At 38.4% G+C, this 15535-nt stretch overlaps 1 protein-coding gene across 1 annotated transcript in view; it reads left to right on the top strand.

Moving 5' to 3' along the window:
• Positions 1-15535, top strand: part of LOC132666666 (uncharacterized) — a 612017-nt gene that overhangs the window by 489943 nt on the left and 106539 nt on the right. Inside the window, exons 7-8 of the mRNA XM_078446589.2 lie at positions 8254-8415; positions 9422-9583. Coding sequence (XP_078302715.1) covers positions 8254-8415; positions 9422-9461 — 202 coding nt within the window. The 3' untranslated portion in view covers positions 9462-9583. The remainder of the gene's footprint in view (positions 1-8253; positions 8416-9421; positions 9584-15535) is intronic.

The raw sequence follows: 15535 nt of genomic DNA, 5'->3' as shown, positions 1-15535 counted from the left end.
TGTCTGAGTGTAGCCAACAGCTTGAGGTGAAGAGCAGAACTCCCCATTTCCATCCCTGTGCCCTGATAGAATTAGCTATCAGTGACAACAAAGCCACACGGTACATTGTAAGAGGCATCCTTGGAAAAGATCGTTTTGTCTCTTGTTTTTGAGATTTGCCCACGGAGTGCTAGGAATATGAACTATAGACTGCTTAGCTGGCCCAAGGTTTAATAAGTACACACAAACTGAGAGAGAAAATTACATGTGGCATTTACATGATTTAATTGGAAACTAATACCTCTGATTTTTTTAAAATTTTTTCCCTTCCTTAGAGAACCCCTCTGCTTTTGCTTCTGATCCTTTCTTCAGCTGAACCTCTTCAACTCTATCACCAACCTATTTTTTATTCAACCTATATTCCGTCAGATGGTATTCCCAGCTTCCTTTTATCACCATGGTGACACCATGTGCTTATGCCTTTATTAAAAATTTATCTTAAATAGATCTTCTAGGAACTCGTCTTTTAGGCAATGACAGTTTTTCAGTTTCAAATCCACCCTAATGTCCAGATACTGGGAATTTGTGTGCAAATATTATTCCGCTATTACTATAAAGGGAAATAAAGCAAAATGTTTAAAATTAGCTTCTATTCCTGCTAGTTACTTATGCGTGGAAAAGACATTTCATATGCATTCCATTCTTACTTTCCAAGCCCACTTGTCACACATTCTTCCTAAAGAAGAACTTTATGTAGGCTTGAGTGAGCTTATATGATCATCCATTATTGGCAAATTTTAAACTTTTAAAAGCATGTCCAGAAATATATCCTATGAAAAAAAATCAGAAATGCTTATTAATAAAGATTGATATGGATCTCGTTGGCCTCATTTAAAAGCTTAAAAAGTACATATATGTCCAGCAATGACATGAAGATGAAATAATACTGTAGCAGTGTGGTTGAACAATGTGCATTTCTTAAGAATGATATTACAAATAATTGAAATAATTTTAGTGGTGGGAAAAGGATTCTGTGTTAATTGAAAAAAGATACAAAACTTAGATGTGAGAAGATTTCTATCTTGATAATTATATCTATAGCTTTTTAGTTAAATATCTTTTGTTATATGTGTATTGATCTAATTACACAATTGAGTAAATGCCACATGTTAATAATGGCTCTACCTGGTTGAGTAGTTTATGGGTGATTTTTATCTTTCTAAATCTTTTCTCTGTTTTCTGCAGTTTCTTTAGTGAGCATGAAAAGCCTTTGAAATCAGAAAGAAAAAAAAGGAGTATTTAAATATAAAATTAATTTAATTCTACCTGGATTGCACTAATATGATTAAGAGGTTCCTGGGATTTGCATATTTTTCTTATATTTAAAGAGTCTATTGTTACAGAAACTACTCTTAACCTGGTGCTTTTGTTTTAGAAGAGGGTTTCAAAACAATTATTCCAGATGAAGGACAGAGACTATTGTCTTCACCACGGATAATGAAAAATGAGTTACAAAGAGACAGGAACAAAATCAGGGGACATTGTCCCAAGTGTGTATAAATTAAATAGCTAATTTTCCAAAAGGTCAAATCTGGAGTCTGCAGATGGGTTTGACAATAGAAAAGATTGCAGGGATATTTTTCATTATAATTAAACAAAAATGCACTTGAATAAAGCAGAATGTAAGAAGGTGCTTTTCTGTGTGGATATGATAAATGGGTATTGGGGGGGGGGGATTCTCGAAGGATGATGTTAGGGTAGTTAGAAAAAGGTTCAGAATTTGGCCACAGAAACATGGGATTCTAGATTTTACTCTGCCATTATGAAGACTTGGACCCATCATTTAATCTCCCTTGACCTCGGTTTCTTCGCTCATAGTACATGAAGGGTTTGATGAGACGCTGTCTAAAATCCCTTACGGTTGAGAGTCTTGATTAACCCTACTGTGTCCCATGTTCTCGTAGCACACATCAAATTGTGGGAGTTTCATTTCTGAAACTTGGCTCAATGTCCTTGCTGATCCTCGGTGAAAACAACTATGTAGGCATCTCTGGTGATGATAGGAATGCTTTGGTGGCCAGTCAGCTCTGTTATTCTCTCCAACTAAATGAAGCCAAGCAAAGCACACAAAATCTCTTCTTAATTTCCACCAAACAGCGCTTTTTCACTTAGAACGCTATGTACACATGTGGAAATATTTCATCTTTTATAAAATGCTAGTATAAATTTGTGATGAGGGCCAACAAATGATGACAAGAGCTGTTCTGTTTTATGAATACAAGTATCTGTTAAATATATCTGATGTGCACTTGTATATATGAATGCATGTATTAAAAAGATAGTTAATTGTTAAGCCTAGATTAATGTATTTGTTTTTAAAGTAACTTTATTGAAGTACAATTGATATTTAACAAACTGCACATATTTTAAGTATATAATTTGGTAAGTTTGATACTTGGATATACACATAATCCCCCACCCAAACCAAATTAGTAATCATAGCACTACCCCAAAAAACAATGTCTTGTTTCCCGTTGTAATTCCTCTGCAAACTCGTACGTAGCATTAAGTTTGGTTCAGAGTTATTTTTTGTTCTTTGCAATGTGGATATCCAATTATTCCAGCACTATTTGTTAAAACGTTGTTCTTCCTGTTCCTTAAAACTTTGTTAAAAAGCATTTGATTCCCTGTGTGGGGGTTATTTCTGAAGTAAACAATTCTGTTTCATTGATATGGTTGTGCCCCTGTATGTTAATTCTACTTTGTCTTGATTCCTATAGTTTTATAATATGTGTTGAAGTTAGTATAAGTCCTTCACATTTGTTCTTTTATTTATCCTAAAGTAGTTTTGGATATTTTAGATCTTTTGAATTTTCATAGAAATTTTAGAGTCAGCTTATTAATTTCTAGAGGGAAGCCTGCTGAGACTTTTATTGGAAGTGCACTGAATGTCTAAATCAGTTTGGGGACATGTGGTAACCTGATGATATTGAGTTTTCTGATCTGTGAACACAGTGCATCTCTCCCATTTATTTAGGTGTTCTTTAATTTCTCTCTGCAAAGTTCTGGATTTCTCAGCATGCAGGTTTTGTATATCTTTTGTCATATTTGTATTTAAATCTTTCCTATTTTTGACACTTATATAAATAGTATTGCCTCTTTCAGTTTCACTTTCTGAGTATTTATTACCAGTCTATAAAATTACAATAGTTTGTTTTTGTTTTTGTTTTGGTGTTGAACTTGGATCTCATGATCGTGTTAAACCCGATTTTTAGTTCTAGATTTTTGTGGGTAGATTTCATAGGATTTTCTATATAGATGGTCATGTCATCTGGAATTAGTGGTAGTTTAACTTCTACCTTTCCAATCTGGATGATTTTTATTTATTTTTTCTTATCTTATTGCACTGGCTTAAACCTCCAGTAAAACGAAGAGTTCATGTGGTGACAGCAGATGTCATTTCTTTGTTAATATTTTAGGTGAAGAGCACTAAGTATTTCGCCACTAAGTATGATGTCAACTGCACATTTTTTGTAGATATTATCATGTTGAAGTTTTCTTCTGGTGCAACTTTCCTGAGAGGTGTTTGTTTGGTTGGTTTTTTAAACCAGGAATGGATTTGAGTTTTGTCAATGTTTTTTTCTGCATCTATTGCAATGTGTGTGTGTTCATCAGTTAATATGGTGAATGACATTGATTTTTTTAATGTTAAACCAGACATATGCTGGGATAAACTCCACTTAGTTATAATGCATTATCTTAAAAAATAGATAGATAGATATAGATAGATAGATAGATGGATTTGATTTGCTATAGGGTTAAACACTTTTTGCATTTGTGTTCTCTTGGGATACTGGTCTGAGGTTTTTTATTCTTGTAATGTATTTGATTTTGGATCCAGAGTGATGCTGTTATCACAAAATCAGTTGAGACGTATGTTTTATTTCTTCCCTCAGTGTTTGAAAGAACTGACTACTAAAAATCCATGTGGATGGAGTTTTCTTTGTGGGAAGATTTGAAGTTAACAAATTTAATTTCTTAATAGATACAGTGCTGTACAGGCTGTTTCTTCTTCTGTGACCTTGAGTAGCTTGCGTCTTAAGCCATTTGTCCATTTCATCTAGTTCTCAAACTTACAGGCATAAAGTTTATAATATTTTTATTAGGCGTTCCAGTTATCAGTTTATTACCTCTCCGCTTAAAATCTACTCTTCTTTACCTGCTCTGTGAGCTTTAAACATTTCTTCTTTGCAGCAATTGTGATAATAAGCTTTGTTGAAAGAAGGCACTGGAGGGCATTATGGAGGAGTGAAGTTTCTTCCTGGTTCCTGTTGGGAGTCCATGCTCCATGTATATTTTCCCATTTTTGCAGTGAGGGCTTTTGAGCAAAGAATTCTGGCACCTGAGTTAAAGGATGATTGAATAGAACTATAAAGATAGAGATATCCGGGGAGAGATAGCGATTTATCTCCGGAGAGCTATTTGTTTACATTTGTTTATACTCCAGGTGGTTATATAGAAGGGAGAGAGGAGGGGATCTCCAGAGAGGATTTGTTTATATTCTGGAGCAAAGGTCTTTCTAAAGGGGAGGATGGCTCGTCTGCCAGCAGCCCCGTATACGCTTTGAGTTTGTTAATTTTAGAGTTCTTCTCTTGTGGGACAAAGTCCCTTTTTGTGCACAGGGTGCGTGGGTACAGGGCATCGCGGTGCATTTTCCTTTGGACATTTGGGACAGTTTGCACATGTGGAAATAGAGCACGGGATGCTCCGCTGCATCGCCGTGAGGGGGAACGGAGGCACGAGGAAGGGACGCCCTGTTCTGTATGTAAAAGGTCTATCCCGCGAAGAAGACACTTCCCATGCTCACATGTGCACGCCCCCCCCCCCCCCCCCCACGTACTTGTGTATACGCGCACGTACACATACGGAGACATCTGTGGCAGGCTGGCTCGTCAGCCTGCAGGTCTGGTAACATTTCAGCTCGCTTGCAGTTGCAGACGTCACGGTTCCAGCGTGCTGTGCTGCGTCCGTGCCCCTGCTGCGCGGTTGTCAGCCTCGTGTCGCCCCCGCCGCTGTGCGCACTCATCGCGGTGCTGCTGACACGGGCACCATATGCTCCGGGTGTCACTCAGCCTTTTTGATCCACGGGGTCCCAGCGCTCCAACCTCCTCCGCACAAGCTTCCCCCAGCCTCTTCCCGTGTGTATTCCGCGGGGTCATTCTCCACAGCCTTCCTGACATAGACGCTGCGTATCCCAGCTTTTTTTTTTTCTGCATCTATTGAAATTGTGTGTGTGTGTGTGTGTGTGTGTGTGTGTGTTGATCAGTTAATACGTGAATGACCTTGATTTTTTTTAAGTTTATTTTGAGAGAAAGTACAAGTGGGAGAGGGGCAAAGAGGGGGAGAGCGAAAATCAGCACTGTCAGCGCAAAGCCCCACGCAGGGCTTGAACTCCTGAACCATGAGATCATGACCTGAGCGGAAATCAAGAGCCAGAGAGAGGTTCAACCGACTGAGCCGCCCAGGCGCCCTTGACTTTGATTTTTAATGTTGAACCAGACTGATATTCTGGGATAAACTCCACTTAGTTTAGCACCCCACGCCTTCGGTGAGTGCACCCCCAACACCTTGACTCCTTTTGTACTCTCATTCACCAGCATTGTTTCACCTGCAACTGTGAGACTCTGGTTGGTCATTCCCTCCCTCTTTCCTTCCTTCTCCTTAGCATCTCTGGCTTAGGTAACCCAGTTATCTTCTCTGTCATGGGGTGGTCGGTAAGACCGACTTTCCTTTTTTAAAAAAAAATTTTTTTTTAAACCTTTATTTGTTTTTGAGACAGAGCATGAACGGGGGAGGATCAGAGAGAGAGGGAGACACAGAATCTGAAACAGGCTCCAGGCTCTGAGCTGTCAGCACAGAGCCTGATGCGGGGCTCGAACTCACAGACCGCGAGATCATGACCTGAGCCCAAGTGGGACGCTTAACCGACCGAGCCACCCAGGCACCCCAAGACCGACTTTCCAATAAGGTCTGTATTCAGGCTTGAAGAAGGCATGGTTTCCAAGTTTATTCCTCCTTGAATACCCTTCCTCCAACTTACTTTTGTTTTTGTAGAGTTTTCCTTACATCTTTCTCATTGCCCTTCATTATATTCCTTTTTAGAGTTAAGCAGCTTTTATTTATGAAAGACTCTTAAATTAGTTGTCCCATGCCATTCATTCATATAAAGTACAGTGACCCTGCAGGGCCATAGGGAGAAGAGCTCACAAAACTCAGTCATTAATTATTATTTATATCAGCACTTCTCTGTTCGACTGTGTGTTTTCTGTGCCCTGATTAGATTTGGACTGATATTTGACTGATAAAAACAAAATTGTAACTGACATACAATAAATATATTTTTTTAAGTTTTGTGTGTTTATTTTGAAGGGGGGAGAGAACAAGGGAGGGGGCAGAGAGAGAGGGAAACAGAGAATCCCAAGCAGGCTCCACACAGGCAGTGCAGAGCCCAACACGGGGCTTGAACCCACAAACTGTGAGATCATGACCTGAGCTGGAACAAGAGTTGGCACTTAACTGGGCCATCCAGGTGCCCCCGGCCCCAAACATTTCTTAATGTCAAATTTAGGGATCACAGAGAAGCTGGGCCAGTGGTACGTTTAGCTTGGGTTCGTCGTATCGGTTGATGTGATTCCCTTTCTTGTATAGTTAAGTCAGTGCTGGTCACCTTGCGTTAGGAATGACTTCTGGGATTACTTCTGTGTACCTGTTGTCACCTGCTTCTCAGTGGGAAGTACCCAAGCTATGTGAACATGTCCTGTGGCAGTAAGCCTGGACCTACGTGGCTACTGGAGGGAAAATACGGTTTACAATATATAAATGTCCAGGGCCTTGTCTGCACAAAATTGTTCTAAATTCCATATCCATGTGTGCAAGGACCTGATACAGGTTTTCCCAAGTTACTAGCAAAACTCTAAATTACTGATAATGCATCAAAAAGCAAAAAGGGTCCTTTCTGAACTATTAATAGAAAATAACATTTTATTAACCGTGTTCAAGTAGAGATTAAATTAGCTATCTAGCATCTTTACAACAGGGAATCAAAGAGGTTGGGACCAAAAAAAATGTAGGCAAAACTTAACTGCGGTTACCACAGAGTCTGACAGGTTATTAATACAAATGTTTGTTTTCCTTGAATTTATTATGTTTGTGGTACTGGTCAGCTTTTGCATTTTGAAATCTGTTGCATTTCATTGGTTTCGTTTCAAAGGTTTATGTTTATACCTAATTTTATATCCACCATTTTGTATTTTTCTCTTAAGGTAGGAACCCCGAAATGTATGAGCTTCTAGTCTCACATGAACTGGGTCCGTCCTTGCCTCCAAATCTTGTTTTACTTGGTCATGTCCTAGCGAGTGAATGACCCAGTGCGTGGTATTGTTTATGATATTAGAGACTATGTAGAGATTTTGAATACAAATATTGATGATGATGATGGTGTCAGGGCTGGCCGTGTTGACCATAATAGCAGTGATGATAATGAATGGCTTTTTCTTTGAATCACAGATCAAACTAAATCCATTAACCACCTTTTGTAGAGACACATCAAAGATTTCTTTTTGTTTGCTCAAAATTATACCTACTGCAATTTAAACGTACTTGGTCTTTGTCCTCACTCAACAGTGAGAACCTCTGGTCAGCATTTGCTGTGTATCTCTTGATGTGGTTGAGGTCTATATTTCATCAACCCAAAATCAGAGCACACAACTTTCCCCTGGTTATACATTTATGGTATTAAACAATATGGCATTTCAAGCCTTATGAAAACATCTGGTTAATTTATATTTGCTCATATACTTAAAGAATTGCCTTTAGTATAGAAAACACATGAGAATTAAGTCCGTACTTCACATACATATCAAAGTACATGAAAATTGTACCGGAAAATTGGGGACAATGTTATTTAGAATGATATTTGTCTAGTCTTCGATAATTATGTTTTCAGGTGTGTTTTTCCATTTAAGGGTTAGCATTGAGATTCGTGGCTTCAGACATATTTTAGGCTCAAGACAAAGGTTAGACATTCTTTTGTGTATTAGGCCTTGAGAATTATTCAACACAGCATAGAAGTCAACTCCTAAGTATGCTGTTATCATATTTAATTTATGACAGTGTATTGTTTTTAGACGTCTATCTTGCTTTTATTCTTCATGTGTATCTTCCTACTTTGAATAGACTCCTTCTTGTCTCTCCCTTTGTCATTTTTTTTTTCAGTCAGATTGCTCAATCTGAAAACAAAGAGCTCTTTGATAATGCACTAGAAAAAAGGGTTAAAGGATGGTTTCGAACAAATTCAAGAAAGAATGATCCAGTTCCCGCTTGGAGAAGGACACACGTGCTGAATCCAGTGGGGCTGTGGGACCTGGGGAGGAAATTGTGAGTACTTGCTCTTGATTGAGTATCATTATCCTCCTGTTGTCTAGGAAGATGATTGTTATAATTAGCAACAAATGTCATGGGGAACTATAATTTACTTTACCCTGTAGCAACTGATAGTTTACCTTTTTCAGTGCCTTTTTCTACCTAGCCACCAGGTCACTCTCTTCTCCCCACCCCTCTATAACAATAAAATATAGACTAAAATATATTTGTCTTACAGTCTTACATATTGATGTACACTTACAGCAATAATCTGACTATAAATTTTTTATAAGTAATTGAATGGACGCTCACCCAAATTTTAGACTCTTTTATGGTTAAAATTCCTACAAGAAATGAGAAACCATGAGTTTGCATAATAGGTACACAGGAGGGGTTGTTAGAAATATTTTAGGACTCTGCCTCATTAATTTTATTACTAAGTGTACCATAAAGGGATGTTACTTACGGTGTTGAACAGTGCTTTTTAAACAGAATTTTAATATCTTTTGGATTTTATTTGTGGTGTACTTTTTCAATTTCATTTTGAACTTATTATGGTTATCCAGTAGAGTTATATGTAACTCTCGAGTTAAATTTTAAAAACAGAATGCAAAGCACCATAGTTTATAAAGCATCATATAATTAGTTGTGAAGAATATTGAGTGAGCATGAACCCATGCTAGGTATTTACTACACGAGAGTCATAATCGTTCAGTTGTCTCTAAATGAAAATAACTCAAGTGATCTTTTGAAACGTGTCACTATTTGGGACTTCATACCATATCCAGGTGAACAAGCAAGCCCCAGAGTGTATTTTTAAAAAGCACAGAATATTATATTTAGGATAGTAATGAAATGAAGGAAGTCATTGAAATAAATACATAGTGGATAAATCTAGGCCAAAGATCAGAGCTTTCCACACCGAGGAGGGATGTGAATAATGTCTCATAACGATATATTTTTATCTGAGTGTGGCATTTTACAGGAGTCCCCCCATTATCTGCACTTTGACTTTCTGCAGTTTCCATTACTGGTGTCAACCAAGACCCGGAAACAGATGATCCTTCTAGCAAACCGTTGGAAGATCAGTAGCAGCCTGATGCTGTGTCACAAGGCCTACGTCATTCACCTCATTTCATCGCGTCATGTAAACATCTTATCATCTCCCATCATCACTAGAAGGGTGAGTACAGTATAATATATTTTGGGACAGAGATCACATTCACTTAACTTTAACTATGGCGTATTGTTGTAATTGTTCTATTTTATTAGTCATCATTATTATCGTGTCTAACTTAGAAAGTAAACTTGACCATAGGTGTGTATATATAGAAAAAAGTGTATGTAGGGTTTGGTATTATCCGTTGTTTCAGGCATCTGTTGGGGTTCTTGGAACATAGAAGAGGAGATTGCCGTATTTCTTTGACTACCACAGTTCTCGAATAGTCAACATCTTACTTTGATGTCTCTACTTTATGGCCTTATGACCTAAATTCATTCTATATGTTTTCACTGAGACTCTGCTCTAGAATGTCATTAATATATTGTTTTAACCATGTGCAGCGGCCTTTGCTCAGTGTTCATTCTCCAGAGCATCTCCGTCGATTTCAATATTTTTGACTATTCCCTGCTTCTCTAAACAGTTGGCTTTTATGGCATTGATTCTGATTTGTCTTCTCTCATCTGGGTTGCTCCTTATCTTGGTAGTTTGCTTTTACACTCTTCTAAATGTGCGTGTTCTATAATGCCTGTTTCTAGAACATTTGCTCTTTTCATCCTTTTCAGGGGAATATCTGTTTTCTAGGCCTCCACCATTTCTCTGTGGACGAGACTATGATAACCGGTATTTTTTTCCCGTCTCTAGAATTGTCTTCTTGAGATTCCTAGAGTCAAGGGAAATGAGAGAGAACTAAAAATACTAAGGATGTCTTGTGAGATCAGAAAACTATCTAGTTGTAAATTTGGAACTCCAGAAATAAGTGGAACAATGGAGATTTGGTTGGTAGAAACAAAAATGAAGCTGGAGTTTATTTTTTTATTTTTGTGCTCATTTGAAAGAAGATTCTTTTCAATATACATTTTTATCCTTCGTGCTTAATTTCAGAGTTGGTTCATATGTTGGTGTGTAGCTTTTTGCTAAAGGTCAATCAAATATGTACCATATCCAACTATTTTGAAGTAATTAGTTCAGGTCCTAAGCAGAGGTACATGGTTTCTCAGGTGATGGAAAAATTCAATTACTATTTATAGTGAAAGTTGCACTTGGACAAGTCCGTTAATTTATCACCACTTACTAATTTCGCTGGTATTGATTACTGTATTTATAAAGTGGTTTTAAGCTGTATACTCAGAGTGCCTGGATGTCAGGTAACACTCCTTCCTTCATTTATTTTTTTTATAGGATTTTTTTTTTACCATTTATTATTTTTAAGGGAGAGAGAGAGAGAGAGAGAGAGAGCGCGTGCACAACAGAGGGACAGAGAGAGAGGAAGACACTGAATCCGAGGCAGGCTCCAGGTTCTGAGCTGTCAGCACAGAACCCGATGCAGGTTCGAACTCAGAAACCGTGAGGTCGTGACCTGATTCAAAGTCGGACACTTAATCGACTGAGCCACCCAGGAAACCCCCTTTATTTATTGATGTTTCTTTATTTTGAGGAGGGGGGGGAAGAGAGAGGGGCAGAGAATCCCAAGCAGCCTCCTCACTGTCAGTGCAGAGCCCAGTGTGAGGCTTGAACCCACGAACCACGAGATCATGACCTGAGACAAAGCCAAGAGTCAGATGCTTGACAAACCAAGCTGCCTAAGGAGCTCTGGTGTCCCTTCCTTTATATGTTTGCTTGATGAGTTCACTTGCTGAGGCCTGATGAATGCATTTCCACAGGTTCATTTTCCTGATTGCTGGGGCCACAGAAACAAAATCTATACATTCTAATTTTGTAGGATTGCCCCATAAATTCTAGATTTTTTAAACCATATTGTTCTTATACATGGATAGAATTTAGAACAAAGAAACAAACAACCAGAAACACAAAGAAACTGTGAGAGATGGAAACTCAGCCCCAAGTTAGGTTTTTGTGTCCTGAGTGAAATGTGACTATAAGACAATGAGATTGTTTCTTCCATGTGATTGTGAAATTAGTCACATTATCTTAAACTCCTACCCTGACTGTTCTTGTCACCATAAAAAGTACAAAGAATACTCTCATTTGCTGCCTAAAGCTTGATTTGGCTAATGAAGAAAATATTTCCGGGCCACCTCTTTGCCATTGGAAGACATCGTGTACAAAAGCTTTGCAGTTACTTCTGAGAATTTAGAACATATTTGCTTAACAGATTAATCTCCCTCAATTTCCTTTTGTTCACATTTGCTTCTTTTGCTTCTCTATCAGTTTCCCTCTTGTCCACGTTGTTTGGGTAATGATTGTTGAGCACAATGTCCGGACTCTGGATGCTTCGGTAGATTTCAGCAACATGGTGTTCATTACAGAAAACTGTGAATCCGCGTGGACCCTCCACTCTGTCTCTGAGCCTCATGGGCCTTTGGCTGTTTCTTTTGTCCTGTAAATTTGAAGGGACAATTCCACAAATAATATTTTCTTCTTTCTTAAGTCATTTTCTGAACTGGAAATACCTGCATATCTACATATAGCCTTCAACATAGATGGAAAAGGTATTGGAGTAAAGAAAAACTTTTGGTGGAAGAAATATCTTAAAAGAAGTAAGATATCTTAAATATCTTAGAGTACATCTAACGAGACAAAATCATTAATGTTATCGAATATTTTCAATAAAAAGATTGTAATAGAAAATTGATGTTACAGTAAACACTTTGAGAAAACTGCTACACTAGAAATTTTGAGATGGGAGTTTAAGAAATTTATTTGAATATATGTTTTTTATGTTTATTTACTTTTGAGAGAGAGAGTGGGGGACAGGATCCAGTGTGGGCTCTGCCCTGAAAGCAGATAAATTGATACGGGGCTCAAACAGCTCAGGAACCATGAGATCATGACCTGAGCCCAAGTTGGACACTTAACCTACTGAGCCACCCAGGTGTCCCTTGAATATTTTTACTTAACTTGCTCCTATTAAGGTTATTTAAATACTTAGATTCAAACGGTGAGTAAATCAGAGCACTGTGAGTTAGCAAATATTAGAAGACTTAAAAAATATCACCATATTCATATCCCTGCTAAATTCATTCTCTGTTCTAGAGGCTGCCAAAACATAAAGTAATACTATGATAAATCTCTTGAGGGGTATTTTGGGATATAATAATTGGAGAAAATGATTCTTTATGATATAAGGCAAAAACATTAAGATATTAAGAGTAAATACTTTCACAAAAGATTCAAATTCTAAACAAATGAATAGACTGCTCAGTTACATTCAATGTGTACTAAAATTTTGAATCTCATTTTATTTCACAGTTAGACTTTCTCTGATAGTTTTCGAAAAAACAGCAAACAACCCCTTCTCCCCTCAACATACTAAAAAGCCAACACCTGAACGGAAATCCACTTAATTTTATTTTTAAAATTTTAAGGATATTTGAGAGTTATACCCTCTAATTCTATTTCAAAGTAATAGAAACATAAGTACACAATATATTTATTTCCTTGTCCTCCAGATCTTCCACTGATTAGATTATTAGTTATCTGATTAAAGAGGTATACCAGTTTTTTGCTTTTATTTTTTAAATAAAGCAGACTACTTAATCCCATACCGTATGTAAAGAGAAAACAGGCTCGCAAGTCAATTCTTTTGTACATCTAAAGCAGACTTGAGGGGCGCCTGGCTGGCTCAGTTGGTGGACCGTGAGACTCTCAATCTCAGGGTTGTGAGTTTGAGCCCCACATCGGGTGTAGGTATTGCATGGAAATAGAATCTTTAAAAAAAATGAAACTGCTTTAAAAAAATAAAAAGTAAAAAAATAAAGCAGTCCTAAAACACACCAAGAAAATCTAGCAAAACATCACTCAAAATAAATTATATTATGAATAATTTAAACTTGGGGCACCTGGGTAGCTTAGTTGGTTGAGCCTCTAACTCTTGATATCCGCTCAGGTCATGATTCCAGGGTTTCCAGGCTGAGTGTGGAGCCTACTTGGGATTCATTCTCTCTCTCTCCCTCTCCCTCTCCCTCTCCCTCTCCCTCTCCCTCTCCCTCTCCCTCTCCCTCTCCCTCTCCCTCTCCCCACTCTCCCTCTCCCCACTCTCCCTCTCCCCACTCTCCCTCTCCCCACTCTCCCTCTCCCCACTCTCCCTCTCCCCACTCTCCCTCTCCCCACTCTCCCTCTCCCTCTGCCCTTCCCACACCCACACGTGTGCATGCATATGTGCATACGGTCTTTCTAAAATAAATAAAATTTTAAAAAATAACTTAAACTTTAAAAGATAAATAATGACAAGAATACTAAATGTGTATTATACACTTGTTACAAATACGTGAGTCATCACTAAGCTTTTTCCCAATTAACTGAAAAATTTTAACTTGGGCAATTCCATGGTTCACACAGTTTATGTGTTTAAAATTAGACCAATTGTAGGGGCACCTGGGTGGCTCAGTCAGTTAAGCGTCCAACTTTGGCTCAGGTCATGATTGCACGGTTCGTGAGTTTGAGCCCCGCGTCGGGCTCTGTGCTGACAGCTCGGAGCCTGGAGCTTTCTTCGGATTCTGTGTCTCCCTCTCTCTCTGTCCCTCCCCTGCTCACACTCTGTCTCTCTGTGTCTCTCAAAAATAAATAAACGTTAAAAAAATTTAAAAATAAACCAGTTGTTCAAGACGTACAATTTGTACCTTTTGTATATTTTGTGTACTAATTTGTATTTGTGTATTTTGTGTACTAATCCTAGACAGGGATGTTTTGCAAGATTCCTCATGAAGCGAATGATGTAAAGAATGGTGTCCTCCGTGAGATTCCTACAAAGGAGTTCAGAGGGTCTGTTATGAAAAAAGTTATATATTGAATATTTGAATTAATATATTTAGGGGCACCTGGGTGGCTCAGTCGGTTGAGCTTCCAACTTCGGCTCAGGTCATGATCTCGTGGTGTGTGAGTTTGAGTCCCGCCTAGGGCTCTGCGCTGATAGCTTAGAGCCTGGAGCCTGCTTCGGATTCCGTGTCTCCCTCTCTCTTTCTTTGCCCCTCCCCTGTTCTTGCTCTCTGTCTCTCACAAATAAATAAATGTTTAAAAAATTAAAAAAATAATATATTTGCATTAAGATAGGTAAACTGATACTTGAGTACAGAAATAAAACAGCAGTATTAAATATTAAGCTACACATTCTGTTTTTCTAGAGTGTTAAAGCAGAGAATAGAGAGGTACACTTAAATTCTTTGAAGTGCATGGCAGGGGTACAACTCTGAAACAAAAGTCATTATTATTATTTTTTTTTGAAAACTATCTGTAACATACAACTGGCTTATACTTTTTTTTAAGATTTTAGTTTCAAGTACTCTCTACACCCAACGTGGAGCTCAAACTCAACAGCCCTGAGGTCAAGAGTCGTACACTCTACTCACTGAGCCAGTCAGGTGTCCCTTACAATTTTTGATCCTATTCAGTATGTTAACTTATTTAATTCTGTAGGCATATATTTTTCAGTCAGTTCTCCTCTGTTGTACAGAGAACGACCTGCTCTTCAAGATGAACCATTTCAGAGGTTCTTTCCCCAGACTTAAAATGCCAAAAGGCATGCATGATTGGTTTGCCTGCATGTATAATTTTCAGGTTAATCTTTCTCAGCTGCCTACCTTCTGCTGGTGAACTTCAGGGACCTGTTGGTCCCTTGATCTGTATTTCCAAATTTATATCTCGAGGAACTTACTTCTTGCCTCTTCCCTTGGCGACTGAGAATGTTAGTCCCTCCCAGGATAGCCTCTTGTTCCGCACGAAGGCACAACACAGGGTAGCTGCATTCCAGGTAGCTGGCTGGTAAGGAGTACACCTTGAGGTCCCTGAGGCTCCAATGCTGTGGAAAGCTCACTTGAATGAAAGCGTGCTTATACACACGTGTGTGCATGTGCACACACGCACATGCACACACCACGGAAAGTATATGTGGTCCTGCCCGGAACTGCATTAATTGACTGCTTACTGCCGTCGGCCGCTCGAATAACTGCTTTTATT

This window comes from Panthera onca, chromosome B2 (genome assembly GCF_046562875.1).
Source record: "Panthera onca isolate mPanOnc1 chromosome B2, mPanOnc1 haplotype 2, whole genome shotgun sequence".
Classification (NCBI taxonomy): domain Eukaryota; kingdom Metazoa; phylum Chordata; class Mammalia; order Carnivora; family Felidae; genus Panthera; species Panthera onca.
Note: the sequence above shows the minus strand (reverse complement) of the source record. Positions and strands in the feature narration are given on the sequence as shown.